Here is a 25,659-nt window from a genome sequence, read left to right as displayed (position 1 = left end):
TGTTGCTGTTCCTAATAACCCCTCAATGGAAACGACCTAAATGTCCATCAAAAGTAGAACTGATGAACTGGGTTCCAGCCATTAGTAGAAAACTTGAGAGCAAAGAAAATGAAAACGCTGCTGCCTCCGTGCAGTTGCATGGATGGACCTCACATCTATAATAACAACAGAAGCACCTCCTAAGAGGTCCCAGGTGTTATTCCAAAAAGTTCAAAATTGGCAGAGCTCAACTATATTGTTTAGCGATGCAAATACAGGTAAGAAAATATAAAGAAAAGTAAAGAAATGATTGTCATCAAAAACATAAAAACATTTACTTCTAGGTTGAAAAGGCTGCATTCAGGTGACTTCAGGATTTCTGGAAGTTTTCTACTCTTAACCTGTGTTATGGGCCACAGAAGTTTGCTCTTTAATTATTCTTAACTGCATATAATTTAAAGCACTCTTTTGTGGCTAAATATCACCCTTAAAGAAACTTCCAACCTTTTAATAAATTAAGAATTGTTTCAGTCAGATCATAAGATGTATCTGGAAATTACTTTTTTTTAAAGTAGTCATGCTACTATGAATTATTTGTATTTAATCTGCCTTATTCTCTTTATTCCCTTCCTTGGTTATAATGATTACAGAACCATACTTCAAAGTAATAAAACTATATTTCTTTAAAAAATATTCAGCAGATTACATTGTTAACTTTTTGGCCTATTCTCTTTTGGACGTATTGAATAAATTCACATCCCATACAATCTGCCTCTTTAACGTGTACAGTTCACTGATTTTTAGTATTCTCAAAGGTTCTACAACCATCACCAATATCTAATTCAAGAATATTTTCATCACCCCCAAAAGAAATCCTGTACCAGTTGGCAGTCATTCCTCATTGTCCCCTCCCCAGGCCTGAGCACCCACTCATCTGTGGATTTCCCTCTTACTCTTCACAATATAGAGAAGTGTTTTTTTGTCATTTTTAAGTTTCATAGAGAGCAAAAAAAGGTGATGATTATGTGGGAGAGACAAGTGGATTAACAAAGTTAGTGGCTTTTGATAATTTGACCGTGTGTTTTGACAATTCAGGTTTACTACACTGTCCATTAAAAAATTAGAGTGACAGGAATTTGTTGAAAACCTTAACAAATGCTTTTAATAAAGACCCGTAGCGACTGATAAGTCTTCAAAACAGTCATTTTAATTTTTTTAATATTTTCTTTATTCATTTGACAGAGAGGGAGAGAGATCACAAGTAGGCAGAGAGGCAGGCAGAGAGAGAGGGGGAAGCAGGCTCCCTGCTGAGCAGAGAGCCTGACGAGGGACTCTATCCCGGGACTCTATCCCAGGACCCTGGGACCACGACCTGAGCCGAAGGCAGAGGTTTAACCCATTGAGCCACCCAGGCACCCCAGTCATTTTAATTTTTAAGAGTAAAATTTATAGCTAATGACTAGATTAGTTAGGCTATATCTGAGTAGGTTTTAAAGGAAGAGTGTTTTGATTATGTTGACCAAATAGAAATATCAGAGACTTTTTTTAACATAAATACATTTTTGCAACATTTTCCAAAATAAAAAAAAGCACTGTCAAACGGTTTTTTGGTTTCTTGTAACTGTATAGTGTTCTTTGATCATAAATGAACAGAATCCAAGAAGTGGGGTTTTTTGGTTTGTTTGTTTATGGCTTGAAAATTTTCATTCCCTCTTCACTGTGAGCATGTTTTTTTGGTCACCAGGCTTCAGAGGAAGTGTCGAAATCTCTGCAAGCAATGAAAGAGATTCTGTGTGGCACAAATGACAAGGAACCCCCCACAGAAGCTGTGGCCCAGCTCGCACAAGAGCTCTATAATAGTGGGCTGCTGGTGACCCTGATTGCTGACCTACAGCTCATAGACTTCGAGGTAAACCATTTGTAAAAGGGTGCTGCTGCTGCTTTGCAAGTTCAGTGTATACGATCATAAATATTTGACTTTGTTTCTATTATTACTCTTCATCTATTACATATAAACCCAGTATTTTCCTAAAACTTCTCCAATTCCTTTAATAAGGTAAAAAGATATCTTATGGTTAAGTTTTCTGCAGCCAGGAGGCAAGGCTAGTGGCCATCAATAATAATGGTAATAATAAGGGATAACATTGAGTGCTTACTACATGTCATACAGTTCCAAGCGCTCATCTCCTTTCCTTCTTAAAGGAAGAAATTCCAAAGGAATTCCTTTGTGAGGAATCACCTGTGTGATTGGTACTATACGATGAGCCTTGTTTTATAGATGAAGAACCTAAAGCTCAAAGCTATTAAGTAATTTGTGCAGTCAGTTGGATGCTAAGAGCCAAAGCTGGGATTCAAACTCGGTGTCTCTCGGACTTGTTCATTTAGTTAAAATATTATACCAATGATTTCAGAGGTTTGTTGAATGCTAGCAATATAGGATACGTATCTCATTTTGAAAGCAGTTATACCTAATTTACTTGAATAATAAGTGAGCTAAATAAAACAAAAACTTAGAAATATGAGTGGTGAAGAGGTGTAGGTGTTTTATTATCTATGGTAAATCTGACTGAGAATGGTGGTTTTTCAGTAAACAGCGTGTGTGTAAGGCATGTTTGACCATTGGCTATTTTGGTGATAGAAGTCTTGGTTTTGATTTGTTTATTGTTTTTGTTACTACCCTCATACTAAGAGCTTGGGTTTTCACTGATTCGCAGAGATGGATGAAATGCAGATTTTTTTTTAAGATTTTTTATTTATTTATTTGACAGAGATCACAAGTAGGCAGAGAGGCAGGCAGAGAGAGGAGGAAGCAGGCTGGCCACTGAGCAGAGAGCCCGATGCGAGGAGATGAGGGGCTCAATCCCAGGACTCTGGGATCATGACCTGAGCCAAAGGCAGGATCTTTAACCCACTGAGCCACCCAGTCGCCCTGAAAATGCAGATTTCTGAAATAGCTTTTAGTTTTATCCCTGGGAAAATGAAAGGAAAACTAATTATGGTGATTACAGTGATTAGACCAAGATAAGGTCAGGGCTCTGGGGATCTGTGGAAATACTAGCCCACAGCTCTCTGGATGGCTTCAGCTGGGCTGACTGGCAGGATGAGGAACGCAGAACAAGACTGCTCTTGAGATGGGAAGCCAGGTGTGTGGGCTGGACGCAGACCCCGACTGGAGGACCCCACAACTCATCCTTCCTTTCAGACACACCTGTCTTTTTCTTTCTTTCCTTCCCTTACCTATTTTTCTATCTTTGACATTTCTACTCAGTAATCTCTTTGTCTACTTTTTCCTCTTGCCTGGCTTGCTCACTCTCCCTCCCCATCTTACTCCTCTCTTTTTAAACTGGCCATATGTGGAATGAAGTGTAGTTTTCTCATTGCATCTGTGTGTTTTCATGGTTTTTCTATTCAGTTTCAAGTGAGATAATGAACACTGAAAGGAGTTGTGCACAGTGGAAAAATACTTGGGATTAGAATTGTTTAGAGCCCCTGCTGGGCTATTTGATAGTAAAGTAACCTCTTTAAGACCAACTTTTGTCATCTCTAAAATAGGAAAAGTATGAACTTACAGCACTGCTTTAAATATTAAACTGAATATATGTGTGTGTGTATATATATATATATATATATATGTTGTATAAGAACAATATATACATGTGTAGACTATACACAAATGTCAGAATATACTTGTTCTCATTTTCCTCCCTTTCTCAAACTAACATTAAATGTAAACTGGTTTATTTTTCTTATAACCCTTGACTTTTTTTATTACTTTAATTTTATTTTTATTTTTTTTTAAGATTTTATTTATTTGACAGAGAAAGAGATCACAAGTAGGCAGAGAGGCAGGCAGAGAGAGAGAGGGGAGGAAGCAGGCTCCCTGAGAAGCAGAGAGCCCGATGCGGGGCTCGATCCCAGGACTCCGGAATCATGACCTGAGCCGAAGGCAGAGGCTTTAAACCACTGAGCCACCCAGGCGCCCCTATTACTTTAATTTTAGATTTAGTCAGTCAGTGACCATAAATGGGAAAAATACTCCCTATTATTGGATTATAATATTAAATTTCTATAAATCTCCTATTGTTTCACACTTTTTCCTGAAAGTAGAAATGTATTAGCTATTATTATCATTAATTAATATGTTAGCTTGAGTTGGTTTATGAGATTAGCCCAATTTACCATTGGATGCTAGAAGGAATATGACCAAGGATGGTTATATTTTGAGGAATGAGTCAGGCATGAGATGTCATCAGGCCCAGTGAACTAAGGAAGTCTTGAGCAGCCACAGAGTAGTGTAGGTTCAAGGTGCTATCCAAGAATTAGGGAATAGGAGTATATCAAGACAGACTTTGGGTACCTTACGGCTTTAGCTTAGCATTGGCTTAAATAACAAAAGAGGAACAATAAGAAATAGTTATACAAGTTTCCCTTATTTTACAGGGGTACTAAAAATAAATAAATTTATTAAAGAGTTTTTGTTTGTTTTTCATCAGAGAGCACAAGCAGTGGAGAGGCAGGTAGAGGGAGAAGCAGATAGAGGGAGAATCAGGCTCGAAGCAGGTAGAGGGAGAATCAGGCTCCTTGCTGAGCAAGAAGCCCATACAGGAGTCAATCCCGGGACCCTGGGATCATGACCTGAGCCAAAAGCAGACATTTAACTGATTGGAAGTTCTAATGGTTAATCTGCAAGCAGCAGCTTTGCATCTCAAGCCTAAAGTACCCACATAAGATAATGACAACTTGATAAAACCTGTCCTAACTTTAGAGCGCAGTCTAATCACACACAACTCTGCCCTCCTTGTGTCTTGGTTCAGAGGTAGAACTGGTACAGCCCCTTCTGGACTGAAAGTATCTTGAGTACTAGGATCCCGTTTCCCACAGCTAGTGCCATGTACACTGGTTGGTTGAGTGAATGAATGAATGTAGGCTTGAGAATGAGAGACTGAAGAAAAAGAAACAAGATTAGACCAAAGGAAGATGTCCTGAACACAGCAATAGGCCACTTTTCTTGTTGAATTAGTAAATGGTTTAGAAGGTATTTCACAAGTGGTGATAAGCATTCTAGTAAGTGCGTAGCCACCTCTGGGGGTTTGTTGGAGAGTACAACAGTTATTTGACTGTTAAATTTTTGGTATATGTTTATAAAAGGGAGAAAAAAATATTATTTAGGGTTGGGCTATAGCTTTTGCCAGATAACCTAAAAGAATGGAGTATTCCTTACAGAGAAAAATGAATTTTTGTTTAGAGGACACCTAGATGGGCTTTTTTTGTTAGTTGTGGAAGGTTAGATCTCTAAACAATGTCTGGAAGGAAAAGACTGAAGAGAAGAGCTTAGTCTTCTTTTGCAGAGTAAATCAACAGAAATTTAAGAAATGCCCTCTCTTTTGCTAAGATCAATAGGAATAGGAAATAGAAGGAAAATAGGAGAACGTTTTGGAGTGAGGGAAAGTGTCTCCAGAACCATAACAGAGGAAGGTTTTTGGAAATGACTAGTGGTGGGAGGCAAGACCAAGAACAGGGTTAAGAGGAGCTTGGAGAAGGGGTTTGGGATCCAGAGCTGACAGCAGTGACGGTGGCCATGGCAGTGGCTTAGATTGGGTAGCCGGAACTGCCTTGGCAGTCTTTGTGACGACCCCATTTCTCCTTCAGGAATCCAGAGCAAAGTGGCCCATGAGGATGAGGAAAGTACTAGAGAATCCTACTGTTACAGGAATAAGGGCTAGTGAGGAGGCAGACCTTTGAGTTAGAATTATTTAAAAAGAAAATCTCATTACTTTATAGCCATAAATTTTTAATCTAATTCTTTAAACCTTAAAATTGCTGACAGAAAAGAACCGCTTCTGCATATTTTTATGAAGTTAAAAAAAAGACTTGTGGTTGAGATTGCAAGTCTTCAGATTTTTATGGGCTCAGGATCAAACTTAGAGCTGTGTTTTTTGAGGTTTGGCCGCTATTCAAAACACAGCTTCAGACTCTGATGTTTTGAAACACAATGTGATAAGAGATCAAAGGATGAATTTATTGATGCATTCATTTTAAGGGCAGGTGTGCCTTGCAAAACCAGGGTGGATGCAAAGTCATCTGTTCAGGCTGAATTAGAAAGCAGTCCAAAAAAGCAGAAAACCTTCTGCTGTGATAATTTAATCTCTATTATTTCTTGCTACATTAAAAAAAAAAAAAAGTCAGCAAAATAAGTACTCCAGTACCAGCTTCTCATTTACCCATTTTACGGTCTTAAATTTTTGAAAACTTCTGTCCCTTTGTAAAAATCCTTTTCTGTCATTGGCACCCTTTAAAGTGGTCCTTCACCTTTGGTTTTATTACCATAAAAATGAAGAATCATAAAGCCTTAGGACAGAAACTTTGTGCTATACTTTCAATGCTATTCCAATCAAAATTCTATCGGCATTTCTCAAAGAGATGGAGCAAACAATCCTAAAATTTGTATGGAATCAGAAGAGACCCCAAATTGCTAAGGAAATGTTGAAAAAGAAAAACAAAACTGGGGGCATCACGTTGCCTGATTTCAAGCTTTACTACAAAGCTGTGATCACCAAGACAGCATGGTATTGGCATAAAAAAAGACACATAAACCAGTGGAACAGAGTAGAGTGCCCAGATATGGACCCTCAACTCTATGGTCAAATAATCTTCGACAAAGCAGGAAAAAATACAGTGGAAAAAAGACAGTCTCTTCAATAAATGGTGCTGGGAAAATTGGACAGCTATGTGTAGAAGAATGAAACTCGACTATTCTCTTATACGTACACAAAGATAAACTCGCAATGGATAAAAGACCTCAACGTGAGGCAGGAATCCCTCAGAATCCTAGAGGAGAACATAGGCAGTAACCTCTTCAACATCGGCCACAGCAACTTCTTTCAAGATATGTCTCCAAAGGCAAAGGAAACAAAAGCCAAAATGAATTTTTGGCACTTCATCAAGATCAAAAGCTTCTGCACAGCAAAGGGAACAGTCAACAAAACAAAGAGGCAACCCATGGAATGGGAGAAGATACTTACAAATGACAATACAGACAAAGGACTGATATCCAAGATCTATAAAGAACTCCTCAAACTCAACACACACAAAACAGAAAATCATGTCCAAAAATGGGCAGAAGACATGCATTTAACAATTTGAAGTGCTTACTATGTGTGTAGGGTGTTGGTTCTAGCTGTTCTTGAGTCCATCAGTTGTATTTTGCATCCATCATTAGACAAATTAAGTCACAGAATTTACAATTACAGGTGAGGAAATACTATAGCATATTAAATGGAATTTTATGTTACCGTGACCCTCTCGTCATCTTAAACTAACGAATATAAGCTTCAGAAACATTTATCCCATAAAGGAACATAATCTATGGGTGATTTCAAATGGCCCTTAATCAGGCCCTTAATCAGAAGCGTTAACATGTTAATTGGTAGTGTTCCCCCTATAAAAATTAAGACAATGACCATTTTAGTTTGACCTTACCATACTTGTTAATGAATGTAACCTGCCATAAAGATAAAGACTGCTCACACCATTGTATAATGTACAAAATGTTTTATCCCCTCTGCTTTCTGGGGAGTGGTCCCTCCATCCCCACCCATGGAGTTACAGTGGGAGCAACATTTTTGTGCAGCGTGACACCTGTCCAGTACACAGGGTGGACTAGTAGTGGTCATCTCATCAAAGCAGGGCCAGAGAAGTCTGTAGGATTCTGGAACTAAAACGGAGATGGAACTTCAGTCTCTAACTAGGAGCATTAGTCTCTAACTGCATCGGTAGTCAGATTTCCTACCACGTAAACTAAAAAAGTAGAGGAAGCCAGCATGCAGAAAAGGCAGAAGAATGAAGATGAGGAGAGAGATAGAGAGGGCCAGGAGGTTTACAAGGAGCTCTGCATTAGAATTCTTGTCATGTGTAAATACAGTTATACTAAAAAATTTGAAAGCAACTAATTCTGAGCTCTGAAACTTTCTCAGTATCTGTAAATTAGTTTAGTTTGAATTTTGGTCCCCTGCAAAAGCATTCATCCATGCAGTGAACACTCCCTACCCCCAACCCCTTGCAGACAGCTCTGCCTATCTAGTTCTGCTAGTGAAATTCAGCACAAATATTTGCCCTATCTACAACAGCTCTCCCCACCCCTCTCCCCCCAGCCGACACAGGAGCAGAAGAGAGATGCCCAAGACTTCAACGGCTACAGTTATGTTTCTTTTTTTTTTTTTCTTTTAATTCAGGTGTAATTGACAAACAGACATTCTCTCTTCTTCTTTTTAGTTATTTACTTGACAGACAGAGATCACAAGTAGGCAGAGAGGCAGGCAGGGGGCGGGGGAAGCAGGCTCCCTGCTGAGCAGAGAGCCCGGTGTGGGGCTCGATCCCAGGACCCTGAGATCATGACCTGAGCTGAAGGCAGAGGCTTTAACCCACTGAGCCACCCAGGCGCCCCTCTCTCTTCTTAATACACAGTTCTGTGATATAGAATAATTCCATCACCCCCCAGATTTTCCCATGCCTCATTGTAATCATTTTTCCTACCCTCAGCCTCTGGCAACTACTGATCTATCTTCTGTCCTTGTATAATTTGCCTTAACAAATGTGGAAATGGCATCATGCAAAATGTAGTCTTTTGATTCTGGCTTCTTCTACTTGGCATCATGATTTTGGATTCATCTGTGTTGTTGCTGTGTACCAGGAGTTTGTTCCTTTTTATTGCCGATGGCTTTCTACTGCATGGATGTATGCAGACCATTTATCCATTCCCCAGTTGGTGGATATTTGGGGGAATTTCCAGGTTTGGCCCGTTACAAATAAAATCTCTATAAACATTTACGCAGTTTGTGTGTGCAGATGTAGGTTTTCATTTCACTTGTGTAAATACCTAGGAATAGGATTGTTGGGTAGTGCTGGGGTTTTTTGTTTGTTTGCTTTAGCTTTTTTTTTTTTAAGTTTCAGCCACTCAAGTAAGTACAAGTGGTATATTGTGGTTTTAATTTGCATTTCCTTAACGACTAATGATGTTGAGCATATTTTTGTGTGTTTATTTGCCACCATATCTCTTCTTTTTTTTTTAAGATTTTATTTACTTATTTGACAGACAGAGATCGCAAGTAGGCAGAGAGGCAGGCAGAGAGAGAGAGGGGGAAGCAGGTTCCCTGGTGAGCAGAGAGCCCGATGTGCAGGTCGATCCCAGGACCCTGAGGCCATGACCTAAGCCGAAGGTAGAGGCTTAACCCACTCAGTCACCCCAGCGCCCCACCATCTCTCTTCTCATGTGAATTGTCTATATAGGTCTTTTGTCCTCTTTTTATTTGGTTGTTGAATTTTGGGAATGCTTTATATATCCTACATATTAGTCAAGGGCTGCAATTTAAAAATGGGTGTTTTCTTCTGCAATGCTGCTCTCTTTTACTCCCTTATTTGCCTTCGCAATTCTTTTTTTTTTTTTTTTAAGATGTTATTTACTTATTTGTCAGAACGAGAGAGGGAGAGCACAAGCAGGGGAGCAGCAGGTTCCCCACCGAACAAAAGCCGATGAAGGGACTTGATCCCAGGACCTGAGCCAAAGGCAGATGCTTAACCAACTGAACCACCAGGCGTCCCTGCCTTTTCTCACTTCTATTATCAGTAAAAGATGCTCTTTATCAGCAGTTCTAATTGCTCTGCCTGCTGTTCATTGCTTCTTTCTTCTCACTTTTTCTCTTTCTGTATTTAATTCCAGTTGATACCTCCATATGTATCATTCATTCTGCAGGTAATTGTTGACTAGATCAGGTTAGAGCTGACCTTCTTGAATTTGTCAGCTTAATGCAAGTGCTTCTTTAGGTTTGCCATCTGCTCACTTAAATTATAAGTAATCTTAGAATTACTGGTGAGTTTCAGGCATTCAGGGTCATTTCTAGATGTTGCTTTGTTACCATCAGAGATTTTTTTTTTCTTTTTTTTCTGGCCATTTCTAGAACTTGAAATCTGACAGTCTGAAGGTTGCTGAAGACTGGTTTTGAAATAGTTAAGGTTTTACTCCAGTTAGGTATAGTGTAATGAATGGATATCCGCAAGGTTCTGTATTATGGAAAGCCCATCATTAATCATCTGGTACCTGTTTAGATTTTCTCTAATCCTTTCCATTCTGATCCTTTCCTCTGATTTGACAAGCTGTTCCTGGTATCCAAGCTTGTTTTTGTTATCCACAGGGGGCTTCCTTTGCCTTTGCACATTATTTGCTAATGAACCAGAAGAATGTTTTCCTCTGTGTAAAAGTTGGATAGAGTTCTGTGGAGCTTCATGTCTACTGTTCACTGGAATGCCGTATGGAAATGTTCTTGTGGCATTTCACTGGGAAGTATGAAAAACATGCTCTTATGACTTTTCAAAGAGGATTGATGTTGGAGGATTACTGTAGAGTCTACAAAGATTTGAACAGAACAGATGACTTCTTTCATTTTAAGCTTTGTTTATATTTATAGCTGTACCTCTTATACAAGTATATTGTTTAACATTTGTGTAAGTGAAATTCATTTCTTATGAAGTAGTATGAACATTTGTACTATTTTAAAATGAGAGCAGTTGATCCTAAAGTATCCTTTTAAATTGAAGACTCAGCTCCTAATTTTCTGAAAAACTTTGAATTTTATATTCTGTGTTTTTCTTTAAAGAAGATAAAATTTGCATTCCCATGTGTCTGGTTTTTTTGTTGTTGTTCTCTCTCTCCCCTTTTTAAAAATTCTTCTCTCTTCTTTCCTGGTTCCCTTTCCTTCCTTTCTTCTTAATTCTTCTCTCTCTTCCTTATCTACCCTTCTCTGTTTCAATCCATGGAATCAAGTGAAAGCAGTGGCTAGTCATATATTTTTCTTATATTTAATCATTGCCAACATTTGGATATTCTTATTTCTGCCAGTTACATACCATAATTTATGTAACGGTTCCTAATTCTGGACATATTGATTATTTCTAACTTTCTCTTGATTTCGGTTCAAGTCATGATCTCAAGGTCGTAAGATCAAGACCCACATCAGGCTCGGTGCTGGGCATGGAGCCTACTTAGGATTCTCTCTCCTTCTCCCTCTGCCCCTCCCCCATCCCGTTCCTGTTCCCTGCTCTCTCACACACACATACTCATTCTCTCTCTCTCTCTCTCAAAAAAAAAAAAAAATCTCTGTGTCTGAACCTCTTCTTCTATATTTAAGATTGTTATTTAGGATTATTTTCTCGGGCTAGATTTCCCAATTTGAGATTCTAGGACATCAGCCAGCAATATATGAGAACCAGCACTGAATTTTATGTAACATTTAAAAAAATTCTGGGACTCTGGACTTAGATGGCCACACAGGAGGCTCCTGAATTTCTCTCTTCCTATGGACAAACAGAAGGTACAGTTACACATGCAGGAACTCCCTCTGAGAGAAATCTAGAAATGAGCTAAGTGGGTCCTATTCATTGAGCAACTGAGAAAATAGCCACTTCAGAATGGGTAGGAAAGGCTGAGACACACTGGCCATAAAGCCCACCCCTTGGCATAACACCATATAGCCTGGGTGGGGGGTACCCCAATGCCCAGCTTCTCTTTGAGGAGCAAATGGTTTGGACCACACATCTGGTAGCCCAGTTTTTTTTTGTTTTTTTTTTTTTTTAATTTGACAGACAGAGATCCAAGCAGGCAGAGAGAGAGAGGGGGAAGCAGGCTCCCTGCTGAGCAGAGAACCCAACGTGCAGGTCGATCCCAGGACCCTGAGATCGTGACCTGAGCCAAAGGCAGAGGCTTGAACCCGCTGAGCCACCCAGGCACCCTGGTGGCCCAACTTTTAAGGCTGCCCACTGAGGAATGGTCCCCCAGGTCACCTATGTATGAAAGCTGACAGGGCTTGCATTCATGAGACCCACAGGACTATAGCAAACAAAGGGACAGTTGTTCATGGTGCAAGAGTACTTGTTGCAACTGTCTCCGCCTCCCCCGAGCTAGCACAGAGGAAGCGCGACAAAAACACCGAACTCCCAGTCTTTCCCTGGGAGGGGTCTGATGCGTCCTTTACAAGTGACTGTCTGAGGTTCCGGCTTTTAATTAGCATGCATCTAATTGCTGGCTATCGTCTTCCCAAAAGAGCTAGTGGGCACCTCCCCTGCTTTCTTCCTCTAGCTCGCTCCAACAAGAAAGCCAATAATAAATAATACAGAGACATCTCAGGTACCTTGCCCAGTTTCCCTGATGGCAATATGTTGCAAAACCATAGCACAGTGATAGCACTGGGATATTGATATTGATAAAGTGATGATACAGAAAATTTCCATCACTACAAAGATGCGTCCTCTTGTCCTTTTATAGCTGCTACCCTCTCTCACCCCATCCTTGGCCTCTAGCAACCAGGAATCATTCTCCATTTTGTAATCCGAATGTAAATGGTACTGTAAAATGTGTAATCTTTTAATTTTTTGAGTTAACACACAATGTTACATTACTTTCAACATAGCACAACATAGTGATTCCATAAGCTCATACATTATGCTATGTTCACTGCAAGTGTAGCTACTGGTCTCTTCCCAGATATCACTATTACAGTCTCACTGACTATATTTGTTATGCTATCTTGACTTATTTATTCCATAACTGGAAGCCTGTATCTCCTACTCCCTTTCTCCCATTTTACCCAATCCCCCACTTTTCTCCTCTATGGCAACCATCAGTTTGTTCTCTGCATGTATAGATCTAAGTCTCCATTTTGTTTGCTTATTCATTTGTGGGTTGTTGTTTTTTTTTTTTACATTCCAAATATAAGGAAAATCTTGTGGTATTTGTCTTTCTCAGTCTCACTTATTTCACTTAGCATAATACTCTTTATGTTTATCCATGTCTCAAATGGCATAGTCTTACCCTTTTTATGACTGTGTAATATTCCATGGTATAAATACAGCACATCTTCCTTATCCATATTTCTGTTCATGGACACTTAGGTTGTATAAGCTGTTGTTACTGACATTTTTCATTCAGCATAATTCCTTAAGATTCATCCAGGTTGTTGCATGCATCAAAGTTCATTCCTTTTTATCACTGAGTCCATGGTATGGGTATATAGTACAGTCTGTTGAACCATTTACCTGTGGAAAGATTTCTAGGTTGTTTCCTGCTTTTGATTATTATGTACAAAGCCGCTGGGAACATTCATGGCCAGGCTCCATTTCCCTGTGATATATACCAGGAGGGCAACTACTAGTATAGTAGGGGCATGTTAAGTTTTTATTTTATTTCATTTCATTTCATTATTGTTTTTAAGATTTTATTTATTTATCAGAGAGAATGGAGCACAAGCAGGGGGAGCAGCAGGCAAAGGGAGAGGGAGAAGCAGGCTCCCCACTGAGCCGGGAGCCCAACTCAGGGCTCTACCTCAGGACCCTGAGATCATGACCTAAGCCACCACAGGTGCCCCTTATTTTATTTTTTTAAAGATTTATTTACTTCAGAGAGAGAAAGAGAGCAGGCGGTGGGGCAGAGAGAGAAAACCCTCAAGCAGGCTCCACACCGAACACAGAGCCTGGTGTGGGGCCTGACCCCAGGACTCTGAGATCATGACCTAAGCCAAAACCAAGATTTGGATCTTCAAACGACTGAGCCACCAGGCACCCCACCTGTTAAGTTTTTCAAGAAACTGCCAAATTGTTTTCCAGATTAACTATATATGTTAGATCTCCACCTACAATGTACAAGTGTAGTTTCTTTGCATTTTTGTCAGCTTTTGTTGTTGTCATTATTTATTTTAGTTGTTTTGATAGGTATATGTAGTAATCTCTCCTGGTGATCTTAATTTGCATTTCTCTAATGGCTAATTATGTTGAACATCTTTTATGTGCTTGTAGCCATCTGTAGATCATCTTCACTGTCTCTTCATATCTTTTGCCCATTTTCTAATTGGTTTGTATTTTATAGTACTAAGTTCAAAGGCTTTTTTACATATTCTAGCACTAGTTCTTTTTAATCATATGTATGGTTTGAAGTATTTTCTCCCTGTCTGTAACTTGTCTTTTCATCCTATTAACAATATCTTTTACAAAACAAAAGTGCTGAATTTTGTTTTGCTGAATTTTGAACTCCAGTTTGTTAGTTTTTGTTTTCTAGATGATGCTCTTAGATTATTTGCCTAACTCTAGATCCTGAGGATATTCCTCTCTTTTTTTCTAGAAGTTTTATAGTTTTATGTTTTACATTTAAGTCTGATCCATTTCAAGCCAATTGTTGATAAAGTGAATCCTTTAAGAATATTTTTCTATGGGGCGTCTGGGTGGCTCAGTGGGTTAAGCCTCTGCCTTCGACTCAGGTCATGGTCTCAGGGTCCTGGGACTGAGCCCCACATCGGGTTCTCTGCTCAGCAGGGAGCCTGCTTCCCCCTCTCTTTCTCTGCCTACTGCTCTGTCTACTTGTGATCTCTCTCTCTGTCAAATAAATAAATAAAATCTTTTAAAAAAAAAGAAAATTTTTCTATATATCAATTAGCATTCTTAATCAGTACTTAGTCTGTATTTTATATGGCTAGTAGTTTTAAGATTGACTAATTAATTGAATAATCTTAGTGTCTTTTAATTTTGGGTCCTACTTGTTTTGGTATTAAAAACTGCCACATTGGGCTCCTGGCTAAGCGTCTGCCTTTGGCTCAGGTCACTATCCCAGAGTCCTGGGACTGAGGCCCACATCGGGTTCCCTGCTCAGCAGAAAGCCTGCTTCTCCTCTCCTGTTCCCCCTCCTCCCTCTCTCTTTCTGTGTCTCTATCAAATAAATAAATAAAATCTTTTTTAAAAGTGCCACATTAATAGATGCATGAGATTCAGTGGTCTAGATTTGTGATAAAGGGCTTATAGATGCCTATGCCTCTAAAGTAATAAATCAGTCCAATAAATATTGAATGCCTACTATATATATATCAGGCCCTACTACGGGAATTGAAATATGGTTTGTCCTTGGGAGCTATCAATGTGATGAAGGAGTTAGAGACAAAATTCATTTCAGTATACTGTGTTTGGTGCTGGAATCAGTTTAGGATGATGGCTAAGAACCCAGATTCTAGATTCCATCAGTTTTGGATGGAGTCCTGGCTCTCCAACAACCCACTTATATAAGGTAACCTTACTAGTCCTTAATTTCCTTACTTACAGAATGTACATTATAAGGTTGTTAGGAGGATTGGGAAATACATATAAAGTTCTTTGTGTAAGTGCCTGGCACCAAGTAAGCACTTAATGTTAGCTGCTATGACCGTGGTAGAGATGGAGGTAGGGGTAGACATGGAAGAGGGGGTACTGGTGTATGTAGGCAAAGATGTCGTTGTCACACAGAGAGGGGCAGTTATCCTAGAGGTGAATCCGTCTGAACTGAATCTGTTGTATTGAAAGAGGACTTCAACGACCTCCATTTTGACCTGTCTGTACTTTCTAAGTTCTTCTTTCCCGCTTATCTCTTAACTCGGGCAAAAGACCCCTGCAGGCAAAGCATCCCGTGATAGGAACTGAAACTACCCCCTCAAGCAAAAAACATCTACCCTGATGTCAGCAAGACCACACGTGATTGACCCCAAGACAATGATCTTTACTGCTTGCCTACAAGTACCCACCAAACTTTGTCCCACATTTTCCTTACATAAACCCAGAAGTATTTTTCAGCACTTTAGATAGTCTGAGACACTAGTCCACTGTCTTCCCGGTGCTGGCCTCACTGAAATAAATTCCTTTCTTGTTACACCACCACTCATATCTCTGCCTTTGGATTTTGTCAGCAGTGAGTGGCTGAAACCTGGTCTTTTTGGGAACCCTGCAGTCAGGTGCTCTTGGCACCCATGTGCCCCTGTTACAGGATGACTAAGACTTAGCTACAAAAGGGAAGGAAAAGAATTCAGGACAAGCAGAACAGGAGGAAAGGTATAGAAATGAAAGTCATATATACCTTTACGCAGTACAGTCCATTGTTATTAATAGAACTTGAAGTAGGAATTGAAAAGTAAGCCGTGGATGGAGAGGTAAGCAAGGGCTAGGTCATGGAGGGCGTCAGACTTTTCTCTCAGCAAAAGGAAGGCATTGAAGAGCTTAAGGGAACAGCACAGTCAGATTTGCTTTTCTAGTTAGCTCACTCAGCCCAGTGAAGACTTTTTTGAAGTAGAGGACAAAACTGGAAGATAATCTTTAACAGTTCCTTTGAGAGATGAAGGCCAGAATCAGGGCCATAGTAACTCACGATGGAATGTCATCCTTTTTTTTTTTCATATAAAAAACTCCTGTTTGGGGCGCCTGGCTGGTTCAGTCAGAAGCACATACAACTCTTGATTTCGGGGTTGTGAATTAAAGCCCCACACCAGGTGTGGAGATTACTTAAAAATAAAATCTTAAGAAGCAGAAAACTCAAGGTGCCTGGCCTGGGGGGCTCAGTCGGTTAAGCGTCTGACTTTGGCTCAGTTCATGCTCCCACTGGGGTCCCTGATTGCGGGGAGCCTGCTTCTCCCTCTCCTCCCTGCTCGCGCTTTCTCTCCCAAATAAATAAACTGAATCTTTAAACAAAACAAAACAAAAACTGTTCAGTTCAGAGCTTCAGTTGGAGGAGACAAGCCTCAGGTTGTAGGGTGTGTGAAAGTGGAAGTCTTGTAAATGAGGACTCAAAAAAGTCCCATCCAACACTGGCTATAGTTCTTCTGCTTCAGCTGCTAGAATTGAGTAGTCCTCTCTATTCCTCTAGGTTAGATATGATTTCTTACAATCACCTAAATCATGTATATCCACCTAATAGAAAAACTCACATTTTTTTTTCTTTTAATGCACCGACTTGGAATGGGAATGGATAAAGTAGAGGGGAAAAAATTACTAGAAAGTACATTTAAGAAAAAGGAATCTGATTCTAACCAACATTTGCTAAAATCTTTATTTTCTTCATCCATTTTCCGTCCTTATTTAAGATGGTTTAAAAATGTTAATCATAATTTTCTTCTTATATAAAGCTAAAAGGTAAAAAAGCATTAGGAATTCAATTGTACCATATCCACTATTTTAAATTCTTCTATGGCATTTCGTTTACAAGTGTGAGAAATAGACTTCTTGTTGTTCGAATTAACCACAGTGCAAATCCGATGGAAAAGAGCTGTGTCTGTTTGTAGAAATCTTTGTTTAAATGTTTGGAAGCACAGCTGACTAAAGATATATGACAAGATAAGTTTAAAAAATAAATAAATAGGTCACGGGGATGTAATTTATAGCATGCGGAATATAGATAACAATAGTGTATTAACTTTTTTATGGTAAGAGCTGCTAACTAGACTTCTGGTGATCATTTTATATTGTATATAAATGTTGAATCACTAAAAAGAATGAATTAATGGTTTTAGATATTACAAAGAACAGTGCTGTTTCTCTTTGTGTGTGTTTATGTGTAAACAGCTTTTGAGATACAACTTACACTCCATATAATTTACCTATTTTGATTGTGTAATTTAATGGCGGTTTGTTTCTTTAACAGGGAAAAAAAGATGTGACCCAGATATTTAACAACATCCTGAGAAGACAGATAGGTACTCGGAGTCCTACTGTGGAGTACATTAGCGCTCATCCTCATATTCTGTTTATGCTTCTCAAAGGGTAGGTTCATGGTTTCCTTTAAAGTAGGTTTGAGTATAGAATAGCTGTTAAAAGTATATAGCTATGGGCACCTGGGTGGTCCAGTTGGGTAAGCAATATGGTTTCCAAGACCACTTTGCTCAGCTTTGCCATTTCATCTCACAGGAAGGTGAAAATACATGGAAGAAATTATCAGCCACTGGAAATGGCTCATTTTACTCCCATTCACCTTCCATTTGAGAGCAGTCAGTCTTTCAGCCCCTTAATTCTTAAGGAAATCTGAGAAATGTTGTCTAGTGTCCAGGTAGAAGAGGACAGTGGATTTTGGTGGATTGCTGACATTCTCTGTTGCATACTGTTTCTTTGAAAATTACTTCCCTTCCATTTTCTGTGTTCTCACTTTCTGAATTTTCTGTTAGTCAGAGTTGAATCTCCAGGATTGATTTCTTAGGTCTTCTACATTTCCTCTCTTATCTTTTTATGTGTTGGAAGATACTAATTTTACATTTAATTGAAGATAAACCCTATTGAATTTTCATTTCAGCTACTCGATTCTTAATTTATAACTCAATATTCCTTTTTCTTGTCTCTTGGCACTTCCTAGTTCTGTGACCTTAGGCAAGACACTGTACCTTTCCAAACCTCAGTTTTCTTATTGGTGAAATAAAAGGAAAACTTGTAATATTACCTTCACACAAAATAATGTTGCATTATATGCCATTGACTCTATACCATCAGAAAGATTCGTGTTTTCAGTTAGGGTTGTGCCACTTACTATAAGACCTTGGGCAAGTTCTCTAACTTCTTTATGTCTTGGTTTCCTCATTGCAATATGAAGTCAATAATAATACCTACATGAGTAGGTTGTTAGGAGTCTTCAATGAGACAATGCTTATGAAGCACAGCATCTAGCACACAGTACTCAGTAACTACTAATCAAAGAAACTACTATCTCTATTCCTCCCAAGAGCTCCATTTCCTATAGAAACATGAGCAATTTTAAAAATACAATGAAGGTCATATACAAGTGCCAGAATAACATTATAAAGTAAAGTGCTCGCTTGCAGCTCACAGGGATCTGCAAGTTTTAGTGGACCCACAAGGATATGTTTTGCACAGCTGGTCATGGGTGAATAAGGCCAAGGTGATCAATTTATACCCACTTTTGGGGATTCTAAAATGTTAAGCTCTAAAGCATTTGACATTATCCTCAAGGAAATGGGGAGCCACTGGAGAGTTTTAGAGAGAGGAGGAATATCAGATTTGTGTTTCAGGAAATGAGGATAAATTAATAGTAGTTTTAAAACATGAACTTGTAACTAAATGACCCCTTGAGAATGCTGAAATGGGTTGTCCTGGAGATTGTGTTGACTGACGGAGAAGAGCAGTGGTCAACATGATCTAAAACACTATCTTCCACAGGACGCCTGATGACTTCGTTGGTTAAGCATTGGACTCTTGATTTTGGCTCAAGTCATGATGTCAGAGTCATGAGATCAAGTCCTGCATGGGGCTCTGCACTGAGTGGGGCCTGCATGAGATTCTCTTTCTCTCTTTCCTTCTGCCACTCCCTTTCACTTGGGCACTCTCTTGCTCTCTCTCTAAAAATTAATTAATTGATTCACTAAATAAAATTAACTTCACTCCTTTTGATAATGGTAAAATGTATATAAATTTCATACATTTGCATGTTATATATGCTTTTTGGAAGATAGAGAAATTTAGCATAATTGGATATTTATTTAGAAAATTAAGTTGGTACAAAATTATGTTACATTGTTTCTTCAAAGTAACAGTGTAAGTTGTTTTCTTACAATTTTTTTTCCCATTTCTGGAAATAATACAGAAGATAAACAGCTAATTCTGAATGCCATTTATTAATAATTTAACTGCTGGAACACATTACAGATCTACAGTGAGCCTTTTTATCTGTGGTATGCATGGGATGAGTTCATGTGTAATTGTGTACCACAGCTCCCACCCCTTCTCCCTCTTTCAGCAGAGAGAGTTGAGAAAAGAATTGGTGCAGGGAAACCAGGCAGGGGAACTAGACTAAGCTAGACTTGATGTCCATTTGCAGACAAGACTTGGAGATGAGCAGGAAAGAATCAGATGGAAGAGACCACCCACTTCATGAGAAGGCTTTGGGAGCCTTAACAGTGAGAAGCTCCAAAGCAGCTGCAGAGTGAATTGGGGGAAGGAAGGGAGTTTGAGAAGTGATGCTGTAAGTTATAAGTCAGTATTAAAAAAAAAATTATTTCTGTTAGAGACAGAAAGAAAGAGAGGGCGAGCCAGTGCATGAGTGGGGGGAGGGGCAGAGGAAGAGGAAGAGGGAGACATAATCTCAAGCAGACTCGAAGTTGAGACCCATGTGAGGTTTGATCTCACAAGCCTGAGACGAGGACCTGAACTGAAACCAAGAGTCAGTTGCTCAACTGAGCCACCCAGCACCCCAATTCGAATCTCTTTTATTTTTTAAATTTTTTTTAAAGATTTTATTTATTTATTTGACAGAGATCACAAGTAGGCAGAAAGGCAGCCAGAGAGAGAGAGAGAGAGAGAAAAAGAGAGAGAAGCAGGCTCCCTGCTGAGCAGAGAGCCCACGTGGGGCTCGATCCTAGGACCCTGGGATCATGACCTGAGCCGAAGGCAGAGGCTTTAACCCACTGAGCCACCCAGCCGCCCCTCGAATCTCTTTTAATGACTTGTTTTAAATGACTTTTTACTGTTGGATTATGTTTATATGTGACTCTAAAATTGTGGGACCTTGGGTTTTTAAAAATTAGGATTACAAAAAAAAATTAGGATTACATAGAGTTTACTAAGTGTGAATAATTAGTGTCTCTTTATATATCTATATTATATCTTTAATTATTTAAAAATGTGCTTATGTACCACTTGATGGTGTTTTCTGATGAGTTCAAAGGACTACTATTCGTATACAAATTATTTGATAAAACAAGTCATTCAGTGTATTAGCAGATGACTAAATTGATGTAAATAAAGTTCCTTATATTTGAAATATGAACTCTCTATTCATTAGACACCTATACTTACCAGTTAACCTATGTATAATTTGTAATAGATAATTGTATGTCATTTTTTTGTATTTAAGAAGAAAAACTTAAATAGCTTGCATTTTTTCTAGTATGTGGAGAAAATAATTTTTAATCACTTAATTAAAAAGCCACTTTGTTAATATACAGATTTTTATTCTAGGACTCCATTTTCATGTAATTATATTCATAATAGAAAAATAAGAACTATATACTTTAAGAATAACTTCCTCGGGCGCCTGGGTGGCTCAGTGGGTTAAGCCGCTGCCTTCGGCTCAGGTCATGATCTCAGGGTCCTGGGATCGAGTCCCGCATCAGGCTCTCTGCTCAGCAGGGAGCCTGCTTCCTCCTCTCTCTGCCTGCCTCACTGCCTACTTGTGATCTCTCTCTGTCAAATAAATAAATAAAATCTTTAAAAAAAAAAAAGAATAACTTCCTCAACTTTGATTCATTAGGAAAGTTTTATATATCTTCCCATTTCTTCTAAAAAGTTAATATTTAGTTTCGTTTATAAGGCTAAAACTGCTTATTAGTTCATTTATGAAGGGCCTACAATAGTAACAGTACTAGTAATAATAACACTAATAATAGTCATAGTCATGGTAGAAGTTTAGATTGTATTTTAATAAAATGTCAGGCCTTGCTTTGTATTCATATAATAGTCTTGTAGGTAGTTATTATTGCTGCTGCTGCTGCTGCTGTTATAAAATATAACCTATTTTATATGCAGCCCAGAGAGGTTAACTAACTTATCTGAAGTCACATAGCTAGTACGATTTAAACTCAAGTAGTCTGGCTCCAGAGTCTGTGCTCTCAAACTACTACCCAGCTTTCCATTCCTCAAGCATTCATAGTCTACAATGAGAAGAGACAACTCATTACACGTCATTGTTATTATTTTACGGGACATCAAAAATGGAGGTCTTAAAGTAGGAAATTGCCAAATAAGCACAAAGAGAAGGATTGAGTGTCTTGTGTGCAAAGGCAAGGTGGCATCAAAATGCATAATGTGTTTGGAGGTTGCCAGGATTTCTGGTGTAGCTAGAGTCCAGTGTGAATGGGAGGGAAGGTTGGGCAATAAAGCTGGAAAGGCTGAGAACAGATTATAAAGAGCCTTCTATGTCCCACCAGGGAGTCTGAATGTCATTGTGTAGGTAACATGGAACTCCCCAGGGGCTAGACATGATGAGTTCTGGTGGCAGTGTGGAAAATGGCTTAGAGCATGGAGGTACCGAGAGTCCAGCTTGGAAGAGTCCAAGCAAGAGATAATTAGGACCAAAACTTTAGTGGTGATACTGGGAATGAAGAAAACAGATATTTTAAAAATATTTTAATTATTTTCTGACTCAAAGTAGCACATACTTATTATTTTAAACTTCAAATATTTTAGAAATATATAAAATAGGGACACCTGGGTGGCTCAGTCAGTTAAGCATCTGCCTTCAGCTCAGGTCGTGATCCCAGGGTCCTGGGATTGAGTCTCACATCAGGCTCCTTGCTCATTGGGGAGCCTGCTTCTTCCTCTGCCTGCCACGCCCCTGCTTGTACTCTCTCTCTTTCTCTGGCAAACAAATAAATAAAATCTTTTTAAAAATGTATAATATAGAAGGGGAGTACACACCATTATCTCTCCCAAAGAAAACCATTATCAACAATTTGGTGATGATATCTCTGGGCTTTATTCTCTGTTGTAATGATTCTTCTTTTATTTTTTTAACCCAGACTTTAAATCCATTCCTTCACATCCTGTTGTGGAGATACCATTTACTGAGTGCTTGCTATGTGCTAACTGTTGCGTTAAATATCTTTACTTACATTATTTCATCTAATTCTTTTGATAATACTGTGAGGACTGAGTATTTTTCTTGCCATTTTACAGATGAGGATGTTGAAGCTTAGGGTAAGGGTATTGCTCAAGGTACTAAAGCTAATAAATGACAAAGCCAAGTTTTCAATCCAGATCTGTTTCTAAATTCCATGTTCTTTACCATTACTGTATCTTTAATAAGATTTGCGGGCCATTCAGGTGTGAAGAGCAAGGAAATTATAGAAGATGTTGAGTACAGGGTAGACCAGAAGTCCTAAGTAGAATAGTTTCGCCAGAACCAACTTTACCTGTCACACGTGTTTAGCTTAAAATGCTAAATCCTTTGTTAAAGGTCAGCATTTTTACCGAATTATCTCTTGTAAAACTACTTTTCAAAACTCAGGACAAACCTTGATTGGTGCATTTACAAATCAAACTGATGTTATTTAAGAAAATGGTAGTAACGTTCCGTATTGAAAATAATTCTAACAAGCAAGGAAAGAAGGGGGGAAGAGAGAAAGAGAGAGAGAAAGAGAAAGAGAAAGGAAGGAAGGAAGGAAGGTAGGAAGGAAGGAAGGAAGAAAGAGAGAGAAAGAAAGAAAGGAGGAAATTATTAGGTAATTGCCCATCAAAGATGATCATCTGGATGTAGGATACAAAACATGGTATGAAGGATTTGGAACCCAAATTTTATGTAACAATTATAAATAAATGAACTTTATAAATGTACTTTTCTCTTGGACCAGACAAATGATGTTCCACGTTACTGAGAGAACTTAAGGATGAAGTCACTTAAACTCCTCAGTGATCAATTAAAAATCATAGCCAATGAAAGATATTCCAGAAGTCTAATGTTGAAATCATAAATGTCTCCTAATAATACTATTTAAAAAAATTTTTAATATAAAAATTTTCAACCATATACAAAGGTAGAGAGTACAAAGAAGCCCTATGTACTCATCACCAGTCTTAACAACCATCAGTATTTCACTGTGTTTGTTTCATCATCTCCCAAATACCAACCCCTACTTTTTTGGCTGGAGTATTTTAAAGCAAATCCCAAACCTCATGTAATCTTGTTGTATCAACCCTCAATAATTTACTTTGATATGCATTGCAAAAATAGAAAGATAAATTTTATATAACCACAATGTAATTATTATACTTAAAAAGTAACAATAACTTTTTTAAAGGTTTAATTTAATTATTTGACAGAGAGAGGGAACACAAGCTGGGGGAGTGGAGAGGGAGAGGCAGGCTTCCTGCTGAGCAGAGAGCCAGATGTGGATGTGACTTGAGCCAAAGTCAGATGCTTAACTGAGCCACCTGGGTGCCCCCACAATAATTCTTTAGTAACTAATACCTGCTCCATACTAAAATTTCCTTGATTGTCCCTTTCCCCCCAAATTTCCATAGTTGTTCAGTTAAGGATCCTAACAAGTTCCACTTGCTGAATTTGGTTGCAATACCACATTGGTCTTTTTAAAATCTCTTTTCATTGAGAACTGCACACACTCCCCTTTTTTATGACACTAACTTTTTGAAAAACTGTGTTCATTATGGTACAGAATTTTCTCCATTCAGGATTTGTCATATTGCTTCCTAATGGTGTCACTTAACTTGTTCCACTGTCCCCTGTATTTCTGTCCTGGAGGTTAAATTTAAAGACTTGATTAGATTCAGATTCAGTTCTATTTTGGCAATCATACTTTGTAGGTGGTGCTGTGTAGTTCATATTTCATCTCATCAGGAGACATACATTTTGTAATACTAAGATTGAACAGTGGCTTCAGGTGGAGACAGATTAATCCATTGTAAAGTTCCTCATCAGCTTTACACTTAACCGTTTTACCATTCATTGATAAACAGCATACAATGCAGTCATTTCATTAGCGGTTACAAAAAGAATCCTATCATTTTTCATGCATTTATTGACTAATGTAGTTTTAGAGATTACCTTTCCATCATCTCCCACAACAATTTAACTATTTTAAAATACAATTCACACCAGAGAAGTAGAATAAATGCCTAATTCTTTTGCTTCCATTATCAATTTAGAGAGAAATAAGTTGTTAGTCCAGGAACTTCCATTGGCATCTGGGTTTCTTTGCTCTCTCTCGCTCTCTCTCTCCCCTCTCCCCATCCTTTTATTATCATTATGAACTTGTGGGTTTAATTTTTTTCCATATGTTTTATTTTTCTTGCTGATGCCCAGTTGTCTATCCTTCAAGTTGCCTCATGATCTTTTGATATTACTTACATTAGCAAGTAAGATTCCTTGCTTTTCGGCTCAAGATATACCAGGCCCATTTTGTATATTTCCTAAGATAGACTTGGAATCAGCCATTTCTACCAAGGACTCTTGTTCTTTTTAGTGAGGAATGGTTCTTAGAGACTATAATCTGGTTGCTAGGGCTTCTCATTGACATTGGATTATTACTGCTTCTAAGCCTCTTCAATGGACAGAGTTATCTCCTTATTTATAAAGTAAGCAAATATATCTAGATTAAAAGCAAAACTTATTGCCTATATTGAGGAGGCCAAGTGTTTGTTAAGTGACATTTTACAGAACTTTTCTAACTACTGCCTGACATTATTTGCTCCCAGCAACAACAAAAGTCATTTTCCCCCTTATACATTTTCTTAACTTGAGATATTCTTTCACAAGATGTTCTGACCATTTTTTGTATGTTTACTGTAGCTCACTGCTAGAGGTGAAAATTGCTCTTATATTTTAGCTTTTATTAAATTCAAAAGGGATCTTATATGCTGTGATTATCTGAATAAACATGCATATATAGTAGTGTGCCTTCTCCATACTAATATAGTTAATTGAAGGCCAGACTATATGATCCAAACTACAAATCAAAAAGAAAGATATAATTCAATTCTATAAAATAATGATTCAACATTTATTGGATTTATCTTTATTGGCAATCTGATGTAAATTAGTCATTGTGGAGGTAGAGTGATTCATTGTGGTCCCTGTCCTTGGGAACCTGTCATAAGTGGACTAGAATAGATGAGATATTTATTCTATACCAAGTATAAGGATATTAATGCTACTGGGATTTGAAACCTAAGATAGGCTTAATTTGTGGAACAGTAAACTATTAGAAACCAATATCCTAGAGGGTAGTAAGGTTGAAATGATATATATAAATTATAGATCGCTTAAAGGGTACTGACGAAAACTAAGAATTTCTCTATATTTCTCTATATATCTCAATATATCCCTACCTTTAAGAA

At 38.4% G+C, this 25,659-nt stretch overlaps 1 protein-coding gene across 2 annotated transcripts in view; it reads left to right on the top strand.

Annotated features, from left to right (window-relative positions):
- CAB39L (calcium binding protein 39 like) overlaps positions 1 to 25,659 on the top strand; it is a 73,438-nt gene that overhangs the window by 14,618 nt on the left and 33,161 nt on the right. For both annotated transcript variants that reach the window (XM_032315251.1, XM_032315250.1), the window contains exons 3-4: positions 1,724 to 1,888; positions 17,450 to 17,568. In XM_032315251.1, coding sequence (XP_032171142.1) covers positions 1,724 to 1,888; positions 17,450 to 17,568 — 284 coding nt within the window. The remainder of the gene's footprint in view (positions 1 to 1,723; positions 1,889 to 17,449; positions 17,569 to 25,659) is intronic.

This window comes from Mustela erminea, chromosome 15, assembly GCF_009829155.1.
Source record: "Mustela erminea isolate mMusErm1 chromosome 15, mMusErm1.Pri, whole genome shotgun sequence".
NCBI lineage: Eukaryota > Metazoa > Chordata > Mammalia > Carnivora > Mustelidae > Mustela > Mustela erminea.
The sequence above is the reverse complement of the archived record's forward strand: the minus strand, read 5'-3'. Positions and strand labels throughout refer to the sequence as shown.